The 17,870-nt window shown below is 39.3% G+C and overlaps 2 protein-coding genes across 1 annotated transcript in view; both read right to left on the bottom strand.

Moving 5' to 3' along the window:
* The window catches only part of Erich1 (glutamate-rich 1), a gene marked incomplete at its 5' end in the record, with an annotated part of 52,793,804 nt that overhangs the window by 9,548,470 nt on the left and 43,227,464 nt on the right, over nucleotides 1–17,870 (bottom strand).
* The window catches only part of Hook3 (hook microtubule-tethering protein 3), a 90,307-nt gene continuing 88,176 nt past the window's right edge, over nucleotides 15,740–17,870 (bottom strand). The window contains 1 exon segment of the mRNA NM_001136098.1: nucleotides 15,740–16,486. Coding sequence (NP_001129570.1) covers nucleotides 16,346–16,486 — 141 coding nt within the window. The 3' untranslated portion in view covers nucleotides 15,740–16,345.

Genomic DNA, 17,870 nt, shown 5'->3' with positions numbered 1-17,870 from the left:
TTTACATGTTTTTCAATGCTACGAGTTTATACAAATCAGCATTTTATTAACCCGGGGAGGGGATGTCTTTGGAATTAAGTTTGGATTCTGTGCGAGCAATACGCATAAGGGATGCTCCTTTCTAAATATTATAGGGGATAGATATAGTCAATTAACAAATATTTACTATATCAAACAGGCACAGGGGTCACTCACAGCAGTGCAAAAACCGAATGTGACTGGTCAGAGTATATTCTAGGGAGGATTCTTAAATCAGGACTGATTGAGCCAAGGTGGGAACAAAATAAAAAGGGACTGATGTCATTAGAAACACATTGTCCTTTAATTAGCAAAAAACCAAGGATGGTTTTGGGGCCTTGGGGGGTTTTATAAGGTAGAAAAGGAAGGTTTGTGATTCCTACAGAGGTTGGTATGTGACCGTAGCAGAAGTTTCCCCGCATCCTAACAGCCCACAGGTGTTACCAGTCAAACCAACTTTTCTGTCCTGAGTTTCTCGGCGCACCTGTGCTAGTGATCAAACCCAGGACTTAGATTACTAATCTACACCCACCCTGCCAAGATAAACAAAAAGTGGAAAACCTACACTATATAATTTTAAACATTAAAATTACTATTTACTCATTACTTTACTTGTATGTGTATATGTGTTTGAGTTATGTGCTGTAAGGGAGCACCCACCCTTGGGGGAACTTGTAAGAAATTCCCTTTGTTCCCTGGATCATCCCTTAAGACCTAGGGTAACTAGGATTGAATGGATTTGTGTTTTCCAGTGCAAATAAAAGTTCCGCTTATCTGAAATGTATTTGGTGCATGTTTATAACAGAGGAAGTCTTCCTCTCACATCCTTATCTAACAGTTTCCAGGAGATTCCAAGGGAGAGGTATCTTAGCAGCAGTGACTTTGAAATGACTAGGGTGAGGCTATCCTCTTCTGACTGCACTTCACTCGCTTAGACAGTTCTCAGATCACTACCCTCCTCCCTGCAACGGTCACATCTGCCTTGACAATATGTTTGGGATTTCTATGGCCTCGATGTATCAATCAAAAGGACTAGTAAACTGAAATAACTGGAAAAGCTATGTCAAGGATAATTGTCATGTTATGCCTAAAATAATTACTATGCTCTGCCAGGAATACATGTTTGAAAGTTATTCTCTCATCTAATGTTGATATAAATTATGGTCTTTGTGGTTTTCGTCTTTAAGAATTCTGTATCCCCTAGCATGGGCACCAAGAGACTTTTCAGAGGCATAAGCCTGCCCTTGGTCTGACATAGATAAAAAAGGACTTAAAACTTTTAATTGGCTTAATCAGCATGGTTGTTAATAGCTGTCTTTCATAGATCGTTAGAGTTTGAAGGAGAATGGTCTCCATAGGCTCGTGTTTGAATGCTTCATCCCCAGTTAGTGGAGCTGTTTGTGATGGATTAGGAGGTATGGCCTTGTTGGAAGAAGTATGTCACTTGGGGGTGGGCTTTGCGGTTTTAAGTGCTCAAGCCAAACGAAGTGTCTCTCTCTCCCTGCTGCCTTCCTGAGATGTAGAACTCTCAGCTATTCTCCAGCACCATGTTTGCCTGTATGCTGCCATGAAAATGGACTAAACCTCTAAACTGTAAGCCAGCCCTAATTAAATGCATTCCTTTTAAAGAGTTGTCCTGGGCTGGAGAGATGGCTCAGAGGTTAAGAGCACTGACTGCTCTTCCAGAGGTTCTGAGTTCAATTCCCAGCACCCACATGGTGGCTCACAACCATCTGTAATGGGATATGATGCTTTCTTCTGGTGTGTCTGAAGACAGCTAGTGTTATTCGTGTATATTAAATATGTGTGTGTGTGTGTGCGCGCGCGCGCGCCGTGTGTACCGTGTGTAGAGTTGTCCTGGTCATGGTGTCTCTTCACAGCAATAGGGTGTTGACTAAGACACCCAGTCTTGAGCATTCTCTCTTTGCCTGCAACTTGAAGAAGATAGATTCGAGCTTTAAGCTACTGTCCAGCACCATTCCTGCCTGCCACCAAACTTCTTGCCACAGTGTTCATGAACTGCAACTGTAAGCGAGTCTTCAATTAAATGCTTCTTTTCATTTTTATAAGTTGCCCTGGTCTTGGTGTTTCATCACAGAATTGTTGTAAGACAACGTATTTACTGTTTTGGTAGCTGTCAAGGAATATCTCAGAGAGTTGCTAAGAAGGACATTTTTTTCCTTTTTGATAGACTAGGGAGTGGCTCCCAGGTGACTCTGAAGGGACTACAACATACTAAAATCAGGAGATAAGGGAGATAAGACATGTCTTTATATAGTTAGTGGAGTTTCTGGAAGTCCTAGAAAATGACAAGTTTACAGCTGGGAAAGGAGAAGAGCCATGTATAGTTAGGTTTTCTGCATGCCCGTGGCCATTTTAACACGTTTTAAAAAAAGATCTATTTATATATTATACACACAGTGTTGTGCATATATATCTGCATGTCAGAAGAGGGCATCAGATCCCATTACAGATGGTTGTGAGCCAACATTTGGTTGTTGGAAATTGACTCAGGACCTCTGGAAGAGCAATCAGTGCTCTTAACCTCTGTGCCATCTCTCCAGCCCCATTTTAACACTCTTATTGGGACTTTTTCCTATATAAAATGTTTTCTTTTTGTCGTCAACTTTTACCACAAATGCTGTGTTGGGTTTTTTTTTTTTTTTTTATTATATCCATGGGTATTTTGCCTGCCTGCATGTCCGAGTACAGCATGCATGTCATGGAACTTGAGTTACAGATGACTGCGAACTGCCATGTAGGTGCTGGGAATCAAACCCCGGCTCTGTAACTGTGGACCAATTTCTTCAGCCCCCTGATTCACAGTGGTCAAGACTTCAGCATGAGGTGCTCTTCCTCATGTCCCTGTAATTTTTTTTCTACCTGTCTATTCCACCTCAACGCTAACATAACTCTAAATAAAAAATCATGTTTAAATTTTGCTTTTAAGGGGTTGGGGATTTAGCTCAGTGGTAGAGCCCTTGCCTAGGAAGCGCAAGGCCCTGGGTTCGATCTCCAGCTCCAAAAAAAAAGAACCAAAAAAAAATTTTTGCTTTTAAGAACTCTGGTCTAAGGATGGATATATACCTCCGTGGTTAAAATTATGTATTTGCCTGAGTGTGATTCCTAGTGCTTATAAGGCAGCTCATACGCCCTTCTAACTCCAGCTCCATGGGATCCTTTGACTCCTTATGGACTCTACAGATATCTTACTCTCACATACACGTACATGTATAATACAAATGAAAAGATGATGATGTATGTGAGTCTTTTAAAATCACATACATAAATACACTTAACAAGGATAAAGAGAGGACAGGACTCACTAGAGACAGTAAGACAGGTCATCCTTCAGGCAAGTGCTTTATTGAGGACATTATTAACTGCAAACAGTAGGATACTGGTTCAAAGTTAAGAGAGGCTCACACACATCGTAGCAGTTTTAAGTCACAAACTGTCACAGTGGGAAAACTGAACAGATATTGATTACAGTAAACAAATTATGTAGCTACTTAGACATTAATTGGTAGGCTTGAAGTTTATTGAAGATGGACCTCCAAGTAAGGTTCTTTACTACCCCAGTTTCCGTATAGCATCAATTCTAAGTAGGGGGAATTCCAAACTCCTGGGGATGGGAGATAGCCTGTGACACAGATGCCTCTCCTTGATTCAAGATGCCATAATAAAGGGAGAGAGGCTGCCTTTCTTGAGGCCTGTAAGAAGGCTGTTTTCCTGGCAAATCATGCCTGCTTTTACATACTGTTACCATTTAATCTGCAAGCTACATGACTTCTGTGCATATGTGAGCATGTGTGTGGGGGTGGAGGCCAAGGTCAACTTTGGTGGTTGTTTCTCAGGAGCCATTAACTTTGTTTTTTGAAAAGGTCTCTCACTGGCCTGGTACCCACTGATTAGGCCAAAGTGAGCTGACTCTACCACCCTGGCACTGGGATTATGTCAGTACATTGGGCTTTCAAATTCAAGACTTGATACTTGTGTGGCAAGCATTTTATTGACGGAGGTATTGCCCCAGAACTGTTGTTTTTGGCCAAATGAATAAAATCTGAGTTCTGTTTCCTGTCCTGGCTTGAGACATAACAATCTAAAATGCCTGAATGATTAGATATACCCCATTCCCTTATGAGTTAATCCACATGAAAAGCTGTTAAGAGACTTCAGAAATGACTACTAGCCCACTTAACTGTAGCCTTGCACAATTATCTACGCTCTTAGCGATTATCTGCTTTATCTCTAAGGTTTTCTCTGTGGAAGTGCCTTTGGCCACTGCTCACTTCTATCCCCCTGTAATAAGCCTTGTCTCCTACTCTGTACTCTATGTATCATCTGCATTTTTGAAAAAGAACTTTTTGTTACTTTTTTTTTTTTTTGTTCTTTTTTTCGGAGCTGGGGACTGAACCCAGGGCCTTGCGCTTCCTAGGCAAGCGCTCTACCACTGAGCTAAATCCCCAACCCCTTTTTGTTACTTTTAACTATGTGTATCGGTGTGTGGTATGCGCAGGCCTAGGCAGGGGAGTCCCCGGGAGCTGGAGTTGTAAGTGGTTATTACCTGTCTGACAAGGGGTGCAGGAACCAAACTCAGGTCCTCTGCAAGAGCACTACATGCTCTTACCCAGCAGAGCACTTCTCCAGCTCCCTCATCTGCATCCTTCTGACAGACAGCACAAGTAAGTTTGACTAGGGACTGTGTTCCCTTTCGAGTGTTTTTAGTTTTGTTGTTAAAAGAATTAAGAATTGAGAATCCATTAAGGTTGAGGACCATTTTGTAAGTCTGAGAGGAAAGCAACAGGGCAGGCAAGTTATACTCTGAGCAGCTACTGTGAAGAAGGTGGTGGATAACCGGAAGAAAGCCATGTCTTTTGGGCTAGGTCTGAAAAAGCAAGCAGGCTCAGCAGTGGATGTCTGCAGACACGGGAGAAAGGAGAAAGGAGTCTATACAAAGTGATTAGAGGGTCAGGGCAAGAATACTTAGGGCTAGGGGTTGGGGATTTAGCTCAGTGGTAGAGCACTTGCCTAGGAAGCGCAAGGCCCTGGGTTCGGTCCCCAGCTCCGAAAAAAAAAGAACAAAAAAAAAAAAAAAAAAAAAAGAATACTTAGGGCTTTGGTCAGTATCCGGAGAGGGACCAGAGGAAAAGGAAAAGGTTTGGTTTAGAACACAGGTCTAGCAGTAAAGTCTGTGAGTAACTGTTCTGAGGGACAGACTTCGGGGTGAAACTCTTACGGGTACTCTTTCACTAAGGGAGTGCTGTTCTCTGCATCAGTGTATCATATTTTCAGGTGTATCAGCTAGGTACCTAGGCTGGTGGTCTTGTGGCCAAACGACTGATGAGCCTACTTGGATTAACTCTTGTTTGTTGAGACAGGACCTTCTTATGCTGCCCTGGTTGTCCTGGAACTATGTACTCTAGGCTGGTCTTAAACTCACAGAGATCCACCTGTCTCTGCCACCAGAGTGCTGAGATTAAAGGCATGCACCACCACACTTAGTTTGGATTAGCTCTTAAGGGAGGGGAAATTATCACAATTTTAAGGGTCGATTAGAATGTTCAGGGTCAGAACTCAGACCTCATTCTTCTTGAGGAGGAAACAGTTTTCCCTTAAGCCTCAATACTTCTTTCTCACTTTCATTTTACAATCTTAAGAAAAGTGTAAAGGGTGATGATTCCCTTTCCACTTTCACTGTTTCCTGGAAATGAGAGGCTGATTATGAGGGAGGGTCCATCATCAATGGCTTCCAAGACTGTTAATGTCTGTCTACCTAACAGCATAAAGTGCAAAATTAAGTGTAAAAATCAGACAATTGTTAAATATCAGTCATAGAAAAGAGCAGAAAAAACAAGATCTATGCTGGATTTTTATACAAGTCTTTATTTACAACTTGTTTAACAACTGTACACTTTTTGCAGCCTTGAAAACATTTTTTTGTACTTGAATGGGAAAATATAGTTTGACCAAATCTTAACTTTTTCATATACATATATTATATGCATATATAAACACTCATATATAACAAGTTGGCAGTCATAAAATCAAAATAAACCAAAAGGAAATGTAGGATTAAAAAAACAAACAAAAAACCCTACCTTCTGATGGTTTCTCAGAAGTCTGTTTTTGTCACTTTAGTTACAGTTTTAACTGAAGTCTCTAACAAGGCATTCTCCTCAGCAAAACCGTGGGGAACTTACCAGCCTCAAGCCTGGCAAACCTGGTAAGCAGGAGAAATGCTTGAACACCAGTACGCATAGTTTTGTTAAATATGAGTTGAGGTGAGGAATGCAGAGCCTGAAGTGGACATTGTTTCTGGATTATGACGACAAGGAATGAAACCTCAAAACTATAAATCCAATCGTCAACCAGAGTGGGAATCTCTTACATAACAAAAGAGGGATGTTATAAATGGCTGACAATCTAACGATGAGAGAACTGCAACAAACCCGGAAGTTATTCTTCACAGTACAAATTATTATGAATTACAGAATCCATAAATGCCCAAATTAGGGATGACAAATGGTATTGTAGCACATCTGAATTGTAAGTCACTAAATGTATGGAAAAACCAAAATAAATTGTTATGAAAGTTAGGTAGCGGGGTTGGGGATTTAGCTCAGTGGTAGAGCGCTTGCCTAGGAAGCGCAAGGCCCTGGGTTCAGTCCCCAGCTCCGGAAAAAAAAAAGAACCAAAAAAAAAAAAAAAAAAAAAAAAAGAGAAAGTTAGGTAGCAGGTCAGAGTCAGTCCCGACATTTATAATAAAGTGTTGCTCACTTAGAGCCTACAGAAACCATCCTACAAGACAATGAGTCTGCAGAATACATATTCTACTAGGCTTCGTAGCAAACAGTAAATGAACTCCTACATACTATTTGTCATCTGTATTTGAATTATAGTAACAGTCTCTCAACTTGTTTGGAAATGGACAATACTGTTCTGATTCTGCGGCCTGACCAGGATCATTTAGAAGAGAAAGAAAGCATGGACGTTTCTGGGCAGGAAGGCTCCACCAAGCTCAGTCTAGCAGAAGATTACAACTGAAGTTTGCAATGGGGAGTGGTGGAGCACACCTTTAACCCTAGTACTCAGGAGGCAGAGGCAGGTGGGCCAGTAAGTTCTGGGCCAGCCGAGGCTAAGGTGAGATTGTCTCAAAAAAAAAAGGAGTACTAAAGTATTCTAATATGCAAGGCCTTAGGCTGGATCTGCAGTACTGCAAAACTCCAGAAAAGCAAAAACCAAACCAAACCACAGCCAGACACATTTAAAAGAAGTCCCTTAGTTTGATTTGAAAAATTCAGCATAATCCTTTAGGTTAAATTAAGTACTTTAGTGAAGGAAATCCAGTTCATATTTCCAATGTTTTTCATCAGTTCATCATACTCTGTATTAGCAAATGTCTGCTTCGTACAGAAAAAGTTGACTGGACTCATCCCTCAAGCAAGTCAGAGTCAGGACCAAATAACCCAATCATTCGGCTATAACTGTAGGTTTGAAGTAGAAGACAGGCAAACATGAATTTAAAGCTTACAGGGCAGAAACAGTGACTTTCATAAGATATTAACAGATTTAAATAATACAGGGTTATGATGCTTACTAGTTTTTGAGAATAACTTAAATATTTATTATCAGTTTCTCCTGGATGACAACTAATATCAATTTAAACATATGAAAGGGAGAAATGACTGAAAGTATTATGAAATGATTTAATTATATCAATTGATAAAGCATTGATTATTTGTTTGGAGAGTATACTAAAAAAAAAAAATCACAATATGGGACTTTGGTTTTTCCAAGGCCAAAATATTGGTACAAAATTTTTATAAGAAAGAAATACTTTTTACCTGTTAAACCCTTTAGCAACTGCTAGTTGGCTGACCTGCATTCCCTTTCCTTTCTCTGGCACACTTTTCTGAATTGAAGGGAATGGCCTACATCCATGCTGTCCACTGCACATGTGTGAGTACTGAACATGTGTGAGACATGATTAGAGGACTAAAGTGGAGATGGAATTTGACCATGCAGCCCTGAGTGGCCTTGCCTGGTGGAAATCCTCCTATCCCAGCCTTTCAGGTGCTAGAATTACAGGCATAAGCTACCTTTGAGTTAAAACGGCCACAAGCAGGAGGTATTGACTTGGCCTATGACCCACCCTAAGGAGATTAACAAGAAGCTAGAAGCTAGGACTGTTGAAGCTTCTTCTTGAACATTTACATAGACTATGTTTGAAACACTGTGTATTGTCTTGTGCCTCTGCAATTTTTGTTTCAGTTTTGAGGCAGACTGGATTTGCACTTTCTGTTGCCTCATCTGACTTCACACTTGTGATCCTGGTGCCTGAGCCTGGTGTTGGGATTATGGGTGTGTGCCACCATCCTGGTTTTCTAAGTTTTTACTCTGGAAAGGAGAACAAGGTCTTTATTTCCTTAAAGCTGGATGTAGAGGCCTCTATTTCAACGTTGCTTCCTTTTATGTGATTAACTTAGGTAAAACTTCATGAGAGCGAGAGAGAGCAAGAGAGGGAGAGAGAGAGAGAGAGAGAGAGAGAGAGAGAGAGAGAGAGAGAGTGTGAGTGTGCGCCAGATGCTGACTGACTCTGGACTGGAGCCAGGTGGAACCTTGTGAAATTTAGCCACATGTTCTGCTACTGGAGCTAGGCTCCTTGGCCCAAAACACACAAACTTTTTAGACTACTACAACACATATCTTTTTAAAACAAAGCAAAACCAAAAGTAGATGCTTTTATGAGCCAACTCCCCATTCTCTGGCAGTAATCATGAGATAATGTTCCTTAAACAGCAGCAGTGCCTGTGGTCTCTAACATGACTGCTACTTTCATGTTGCAAACGGGAAAATTCTGGGCCTAAAAAACTCACTACCAGCGCAAGGTGAAACTTCTGCAAGGTAAATTTAAGAAAAAAGCAAAGACTAAAAAAAAAAAAAAAAAAAAAAAACAGAAAACCTATCACATATAACTACTATGTCTGAAATACCTGGCACCTCCACTGCCTGCTCTCCTTTCTAAGTCACCTTTCCTCCATTTTTAGATTATCTGATTGCCTAATTACTGGAATGTCTTGTTTCCTTCTCTCTTTGGGATTTGCAATAGTGGGGAAAAAAACAAGTTAGGGACAGTCTGTAGGTTTTCATTTTAGGAGACAACACCTCAAAGGGTAAGAAAAATCTCATTAAACAGAAAAGTATTTAGTTTTTTTTTTCTTTTCATGAGAACAGTTTTCAAATGTGTTTTTACTTGATGGGAAGGGCATGGAGCTCAATGGTAGAGCACTTGCCTGGGAGTGCATGAGGCCCTACACTCAATTCCCAGCACAAAGCCCGAAAGCTGGCTTCAGGGCATTGGTATAAAATAGACCTCCTAGTATGAACAGTAGCAAGCCCAGCTATAAGCGCATTTTGAGACTGCTCACAAGACTGAGGTGACAACTGGAACACCAAGCAGAGCAGTAGCAGAACGGAAGCTCTACCCAGTATCAGCAGAGACATAAACAGCCCAGACTGATGAGGGTGGTAGATGACACTAAGATACCTGTCCCTAATACAACAGACTCTAGACAGGACATACAGGGATCCCTGTCCACAGGTTCCCAAGCACAGGAAGGACATGGGTTCTCTGCAGTTCACTTGGCCAGCTCTGAGCTCTCTCAAGCTCTCATCCGACATCTCTGTGTGTGCAGTGTCCTCAGCACGCCTTGGTATTTGTCTTTTACTCACTTGCTTCTTTTTCTCATGGTTTTTAATTCCTTGAAATTTGAAATAGATATAATTTGGGCTTTAGTAATTCCCACTATATGGGAGGGGATTTTTGGATAATGGGCACCTCCATCTTCAGACATAAACACCTGCTGGGAGTCTGTAGTAATGGAAAGAATCAAATTCATAAAGGCTTACTTGTCCAAGTCCACTTTTGTCTTCTTGCAGGTGTTTTGTGGAGGTACAGTGTATTACTAGGGGAAGTGATATTAAAGCAGTGGTCTGTAAACTTTTAAGTGTGATATAGATACCTGTTGGGAAGTTGGGTGATAATTTCGGTCATCATAAATTTCTTCTCAACTCATCAAAGTTTCTTTAACATCCTAAATTCTTCAGCTGTTAGACTAAGTAGTAACTGCTTAACAGTTTAAAAAAGAAATGTTTCCTTCCCACTAACATATAGATTATATGCTTAGTTAATACTCACCTAAAGACAATAGAAATTAATTTTGTTTTCTTATCTTTTATCAGATAAATGCGTAATAACAATAGAATATTTGTTGACTAAAATTTAAGGGACATCTTCGAAGATACTGTCTGAGTACTTCTCTTGGCCTGAATATTTGTTAATTAGGCTACTTTTATCCCAATATCCTCTCTGCTCTCTAAACTGGATTTATCTTAAAAGCCATCTGTTACTTTCTTTTATTTCTATTTTCACTTACATACTATATTCAGAGTTAACCTAACAGTACATTACTAAGTCTGTAAGAAAGCAGAAAAATACTGAAATGAGACATGTAATCTTGGTATGTCTACTTCTAAGTATGCATATATGTGTATATATATGCATACATACACACAAACACATAGTGAAATATATATACACACATATATGCAAGGCTTATATAACATAAATATATATAAGTCACATATATATTTATGGACCCCCACATAATCTCCAAACTTCATATACAATCCATAATTGGGTTCAGGCCTCTCATTTCTCAAACCAATGTCCCCCTATTACTTTAGTGTAACTAGAAGAATCCACAAATATTCATGTTTAAAAACTGTTAAATATAAAATGTATGGTTTCCTATTCATAATAATATAAACTGGACTGATGAAAAGGTGTTTTAAAACAAGCAGTACACACGTCCTATGACATGATTAATACATTAATACAAGCAAGAAATGCATTGTCTTTCACTTTATACACATGACACTGAAGATGAGACATAAAGTGAAGTGACCGAGAGGGTTAGAAGTTGGCTGTGTTATTAGCAAAGTTATGTTATAGGCTTTTGAGAGCTGTAGAGTTTTCATTAAAAAACTTAAAACATTATTGTGTTAAAATTAGACATTCAATGAAAAAACCAATCACTTAATATTTATTATAAAAAAAGTAAAATATTGCGTGAGATGCATTGAATGAATTGAGAATAGCATTCCTCTTGTCAAAAAAAATAGGATATTCAAATAAATTTAAAAGAGTGAGTTCTGAAACTTTTCTCTAATAAAATTGGGTTGACAAGAAAACAACAAACAGACATACAAAAACCAAACCAAACCAACTAACCAAGCAAACAAAAGGGTTGAGTCACTTTTAATTGTGACAGGACTGTAGTTAATGAGGGTACTTTTATTAGATTAAAAAAAAGCCTTTAAGTCACGAAAAGGAAAAGAGAACATGATTAAATAATTGTTATAGATTCAGATATTCCACTCTATCTACCCATCCATCCATCCATCCTCTCATCCATCATCCATCCATCCATCCATCCATCCATCCATCCATCCATCCATCCACTAGATCACTCATCAGTACTGGATGCAGGGGCTTGAGTATAACATAACAGGCCTCATTTCCTATTCTATTTTGTTTAGCACACTCTTTTGTGTTGTTTTGTTTTGTTGAGGCAGGCTCTCCTTGTGAAGACCAGGCTGGCCTTTGTCTCCGCAATGTGGAAACCCTTAAGGTCTTATTGTATAGTCCTTGCCAGCTTCCAACTTGCATCTTTCCAGCCTCAGGCTCTCAAGTTCTGGGATGACCCTAGATATCACATGGATTTCACTGTTACACACAAAGCTGAATCAGGTTGATGGGTATCTATAGAGGAAAAAAGCATTTCTTCATGATAGGAGGATAAAAATTCCAAATAGTTGGAACTGGAAAGATGGCTTAGCTGGCTGCTCTTGCAAAATGACACAAGTTCCACATAGGGGAGCTCCAACCACTTATAACTCCAGATAAAAAATACTAAGTCTAAACAAAACAAGACAGACAGACAAACCCCCAAGGGTCCAGCTATTCTTCCAGGGCTTAATAAACAGAAGACCGAAGGCACTCGGTGCTAATGAGAGTCCACCTTAGCAGAAACGATGTGCAGGCAAGTGCCACATTTCCAAATTGGGCATAATTACAACATTCGTGAACTACAAGATCTGAAAGAAAATGAAGATTCAATGTGGAGAGTAAAGAAGATATTTTAAGATTTATGTTTTGACTAAATAACCCATGGTGAAATAAAAAATTTTAAGGCTTAAAATATGGATACTGTTAGAATAACAGATCAAACCCCCCCCCCTCTCTCTCTCTCTCTCACACACACACACACACACACACACACACACACACACACACACACACACTTCATTTCTTTGAAGACAGAACCTCATATAGCCAAACTGACTGTGAGCTCTCGACAGGCATACACGTGTGCTTCATGTATATCAGGAAATATTATTGTGCCAACTGAGCTCCGTCCTCGCCCTCACAGACATTTCACCTTTACTTAACAAGACGACTGAACTGCTTCTGAAAAGGTAAATGAAACTGCTCACAGAGCATCTGACTTTTCCCTTGACTTGCCTCAGGCATAATCTCTCACTTGCATTCACTCATACAGCGTGGGTCTGTAACAACGAGTGACATCAGGACCGGTGCTTCTAACTGACAAGCTAGCTGGACTCTGCGGCTGAGCTCTCATTACATCAATCAAACAACTTCACGAGAATTGGACAGTGTTATCCTCATTATAATTTCATCATCACATTAAGCTAATTTTACCAAGATAACAGAAATAATTTAATCTTGATTAAGTTTGGAATATGGATCATTTATTTAGGGACTCAAAACTCATTTTTATTACTGTTAAGTAATTGGACAAAAGAAAACTATGACACAGGTTAAAGTTTCTTTTAATAGATTTGTTTTATATGTATGAATGTTTTGCTTGTATGCATGTATGTAAGCCACATGTGTGAAGATAGTTCAGATTCCCTGGAACTGGAACATGGGTCGTTATGAGCGTCCACATCAGGAACTGCACCTGGGTTCCTTGGAAGAACAATATGTGCTCTTAAACACTGAGCCAACTCTCTGGTCAGTTTTCAGAAAATATTTTAAGATATGTACAAGTGTTATTGGTTATTTTCATTTCAGATGCAAGAAATGATTATATTTACTGGATTGTTTTCTTATTAATCTTAAGTGTATGCTGTGGAACATCAATGGTATTTTTTTTAGCAGTTTGCTTCTCTCTCTCTCTCTCTCTCTCTCTCTCTCTCTCTCTCTCTCTCTCTCTCTCTGTAAACCCTGGTTGAAAGGCACAGAAAATAAGCTTGTTACAAGAACTCAGATGCTGGTGTCAGCTCCTCCCTGCCTGACACAGTGACAGTATCCTCATATCCTCAACCCATTGCTAATGCCAGGACAAGATACACAGTGCAGGCATAGAAGGCTTTGGGAAGGTGAAGAAGCCGTGAAGGTACAGCCCAGCACCACTGACATTTTAACTTTTAGAGAGACCACGCATAATCAGAGCACCTGCAACTTCCCCCAAACTCCAGTCCCTAAATCCTGACCGAAGCCACACAGTGGGGAAGGTGCTACTGCCACAGATGAGTTTTGTTCTTGGCTTTGTGATGCCTAAAGTATATTCAGATGCTGTTTCTTATGAAAGCAAGTTTCATTTCATTCTGAAATATCATTGAGCGATATTTCTCCCATTTACTGAAGAAAATCCACCAAACATTGAAGACAGTAAACAACACTGAAGGTGACAAACAATGAAATTAGCACAAAACAGATGCTGAAGAAAAAAAAAAAAGCAGAAAGCTTGAGGCATTTCCAAAACATCTCCAGAAAGTATCTGGGTAGGTGGGTATGATCACAGAGCGGGCAGATAAAGAGAAAATAAAAATCAAAACATGTTTTTACCTCAGAGGTAAAATCTAGTTGAAGAGTAGCTCCAAGAGTCTCTTGATTTCACATTCACTTATTTTACAGGTATAATTTGCCAACAGCCAATTTTGTTAAGAATAGGAATCACAGACTAATTTGACTTAAAAATGATTGAATCTCAGATGTTCTGTGAACTAAAGATGAAGTGAGAATTTTTAAACCGTTTAAAACATCTTATTTGTGTGTGCACCTACACCTGTGAGTGTGGAGGCCCGAGCACAACCCTTGGGAGTTGCTTGTTCCCTCATTACCTGCGAATTGAACTCAGGCCATCAGGCTTAGCTGCAAGGACTACTCTTCCAGCTGAGCCATTCTGCTGGCCCCAATTTTTATTCTTTTATTTTCAAACTTGATCTACCATGTGGACATGGTGGCACACACCACAATCTCAGCCTCTTGGGAGGCAGAGGCAGGAGGACAGTTTTGAGTCAAAGGATTTGAGGCAGGTTTGGGTAGTAACATAGCTAGACTGTCTTGAAACAAAAAGAGCAGACCTCAAATATCAGGTCTGTCTGCCTGAAATCCCACAGTGATTGTTCTGACGTAGTGTTTGTTCTCCACTATCTTCAGAGCTCGCTGCTATGGTCTTCCCAGGCAAATGCCTCACAGTGTGCTTGAACATTTGCCATGAGGGTTTTTTGTTTTGTTTTGTTTTTGTTTTTAAGAAATGCTTCATGATGAGTAGTGTCCTTTCTCTAAGTTCTGATACCTTTTTTTCAATTAAAAGAAAAAAAGAGCTTAGCATGTTGGTTCTTGGTCTATAATCCAAGAGGACCCTGTGTTCATGACAGCCTGGGTTACATAAAGACTCTGTCTACAAAAATAAGACAAAACATGCAGGATCAATTTCTTGGTCAATTTTCTTATAAAAGAGGAGGGAGTTAAAATAAGCACTTGAATATGGTTTCTGAAAATTCTTAATCACTTTAAAGTTGAGTTAAAGTTATTTGTCTTTTATACAGAACTAAATGACACCAGAACTTCCAAAACAGCAAGTACATAGAATAACATCTTCCACTTAAATGACTTAGGTAAAAAAACAAACAAACAAAAAACCAAGGAACTCTTTGACCTAATCTCAGATTTTTTTTTTTCTTTTCAAAAATATGGTGTATGGAACAAGAGAAAGGCTGGAGGAAACCTTCAATATAATTTGGGATCAAATTCACAAATCAATATAGAAAAAGACAAAAGTAGATTATTTTCAAATAAATGACAGTTTAAAATTATATAATTACTTATATAGACAAAGTACTTCACATGATTGCTTAACAGACATTCATCTACGTCAGTAAGTCTGGCATACAATGTAAGCACTTTTAACAACCAAATACCCAAGAAAATCTCTCATGTTACCAATTCTTGGACTTGTAGGTAGAGCTAAGGAAAACTACAGAGAGCTCTGTCATAACATTGCACACAGAGTCAGGTACTGGTGCTAATGAGTTGCATTAAGATGTTAGCTATCACGATTAATTAAGAAAAGGAAAGGCTCACAGAATATATAAAACATATGAGGCATAGTCAAAGAACTGCCCCAAAGATAAGGCTACCTATATGAAAATAAATCCTTTACATGTGGAGAGCAATTAAAAGTGCATGGCTAGAATCTGATTCTTAGCTACTATGACATTCCAAAGGAAGGAAAAAAAAAATCCTGCCAAGTTCTTATCCTCTGTAATTTCTACCCATATATCTTTACCAATTTCACTTCTGCCAGCAAACAATACAGCAGGAAAGAATGAAATTTCACATAATAACTCCAATATAATTGAACTTAGAATAAGTTTAATTCCTCCCCTCTGAGTGACCTTGCCAGGTGCCCCAGGCTGACTAGCACCTCTGCCAATGTATTTGTCTTTGCAAAACGTGCATCTGACATCACTTCGTATAGTACAGTAAATATTTAAGTTATCTGAAGTGCATTGGAAAACAATCGAAAACACAGATTAATACACCATAAAAAGATTAATTCCCTTTAAACAAAGACATTCTTATAAAGTATGGTAACACAGTAGGCACGATAAAGAATATAAATTGTGTATCAATTATTGGCAGAAAATCCAATTCTTTACAAAGCCCACACAAATGGGGAAGAAGACATTTTCATACAAAGAAAAAGTATTACACTATTATACAACACTTTTAATTGTACATTTACAAATTTTTGGCACATTAAAAGGAACTGAAAAGACCATAAAGTAAAGGACAAAGTAACTAAAAGATACGAGAGAGAGAAATCTTCACGTGAGAAACACTAAGTATTAACACAGGTGAGAAATTAAACAAGCTGGCTGAATTTCCTGAAATGTTGTCATGTGTAACAGAAGTATGCTTTTTAAAAACTCCCCGGACAAGACCTTTCTACCTGGCTGTGGCTGGCTGGACATGGCCTGGGTAGGATCTTCTTGTGCTGGTTGCTTGTCTTTGCCTAGCCAGAAACGACTGCCCTGAACCTGTGCTAGCTAGTCTGTCTTCAGCCGCCTTTTTATGTAGTGTCATCCCCTGAAACATTAGAAGAAAAACAAAAAGGGATTGGTGAAAACATGAATATTCTACAAAAAAAATTGTCATCATGCAGCATTTTTACTACAATGAATAGCAAAGCATAATTTATTAGGAAAATTAATTCTACTTTAATTCTACTTATTATGGCTTAAAAATTTATGAAATCCTTTTCATTTCAATAATTAAGTACAAATCTTCCTTAGGAAAAATTAAGACTTAATTTTGTGAATCGACACCAATCAAACAACAGACAGTGGAGAACGATTTTTAGAATATTCCACCTATGCATGCCTTTCAAATCCAACAGTGATTTTCCAAGAAAAGTGTGAATGATTGGTAGCAGCTGATTCACTGAAACTGTGGAAATCACAGAAGTCATCAGTTAGGAAAACCACAAGTGCACTTGTTTCTTCCGATAGAAAGCCATACTGTGTACTATACATACCACAGCGCCGGATTTCTCCACTTCAGGGCAGATTTGTGTTCTCAAACTACGACACGTTTCTGACAACCCACGACAGGGGCACAACAATAAGGGGACCTCCCCTTGAAAGCAGAAAGATCACCCACTGCCTTTGAGGAGGGGCAGAAGTCACTGGGCTAGGTAGAGGGGAGGGAGGGAACCTGGAGGGCACTGTCAGATTTGGAAAACAGGGAGTGACAGTGAGCACCGACCGCCTTACTGAAGTCAGAGGCCACAAGGAGACTGGGAACGAGCCAGTTTTAGGATTCTTTAATAGGACCTAGCAGGAGAGACTGAGATTGCTGTTAATCACCCATAACCTGATACATGTAAGCTGATGCAGAGAAGTGGAGGCTGACGACGAAGAGATAATGTAAGGAAAACAGGGGGCTAGAAAACCCATCTTCCCATTACTACTGCTTCACAGTAGTTTCTAGAAAAACACTGGCCATAGCTTTGCACTCTGAATATAATTCAGCCTTTCATATGTACCTCAGATACAACACGTTTTCTCAACGGGAAATTACAGCATATGTTTCTTCTCTGTGTTTGTTTTGTTTTCTTCAAGGCAGAGGATTGCTATTTAGCCCAGCTAGCCTGAGACTAGGTCATCCCGGCAGCCCTGATCTGGTATTACTGTCTTGTGTTGCTGTGCCTGGTCTTAGCTCTCCCCAGGCTGTACCTTTACCTAGGCTCTAAGGACCGAATCCAGGCCAGGCTTGTGCAGCAAGCACAATTACCTACTAAGGTGGAACTTGCCAGTCCCTAGAATATATTTCTTAACTCAACTTTAAGTTAACAAATACATTTGAAGGTTTGAATACAACTGGCTGAAATCTACTGAAACCATTTTACTACATATAACAAAATTACGTTTTAATTTAAAAATTCTAATTTTTCAAGCAACTGACTGGGGAA

This window comes from Rattus norvegicus, chromosome 16, assembly GCF_021556685.1.
Source record: "Rattus norvegicus strain SHRSP/BbbUtx chromosome 16, alternate assembly SHRSP_T2T, whole genome shotgun sequence".
Taxonomy (NCBI): Eukaryota; Metazoa; Chordata; class Mammalia; order Rodentia; family Muridae; genus Rattus; species Rattus norvegicus.
Note: the sequence above shows the minus strand (reverse complement) of the source record. Positions and strands in the feature narration are given on the sequence as shown.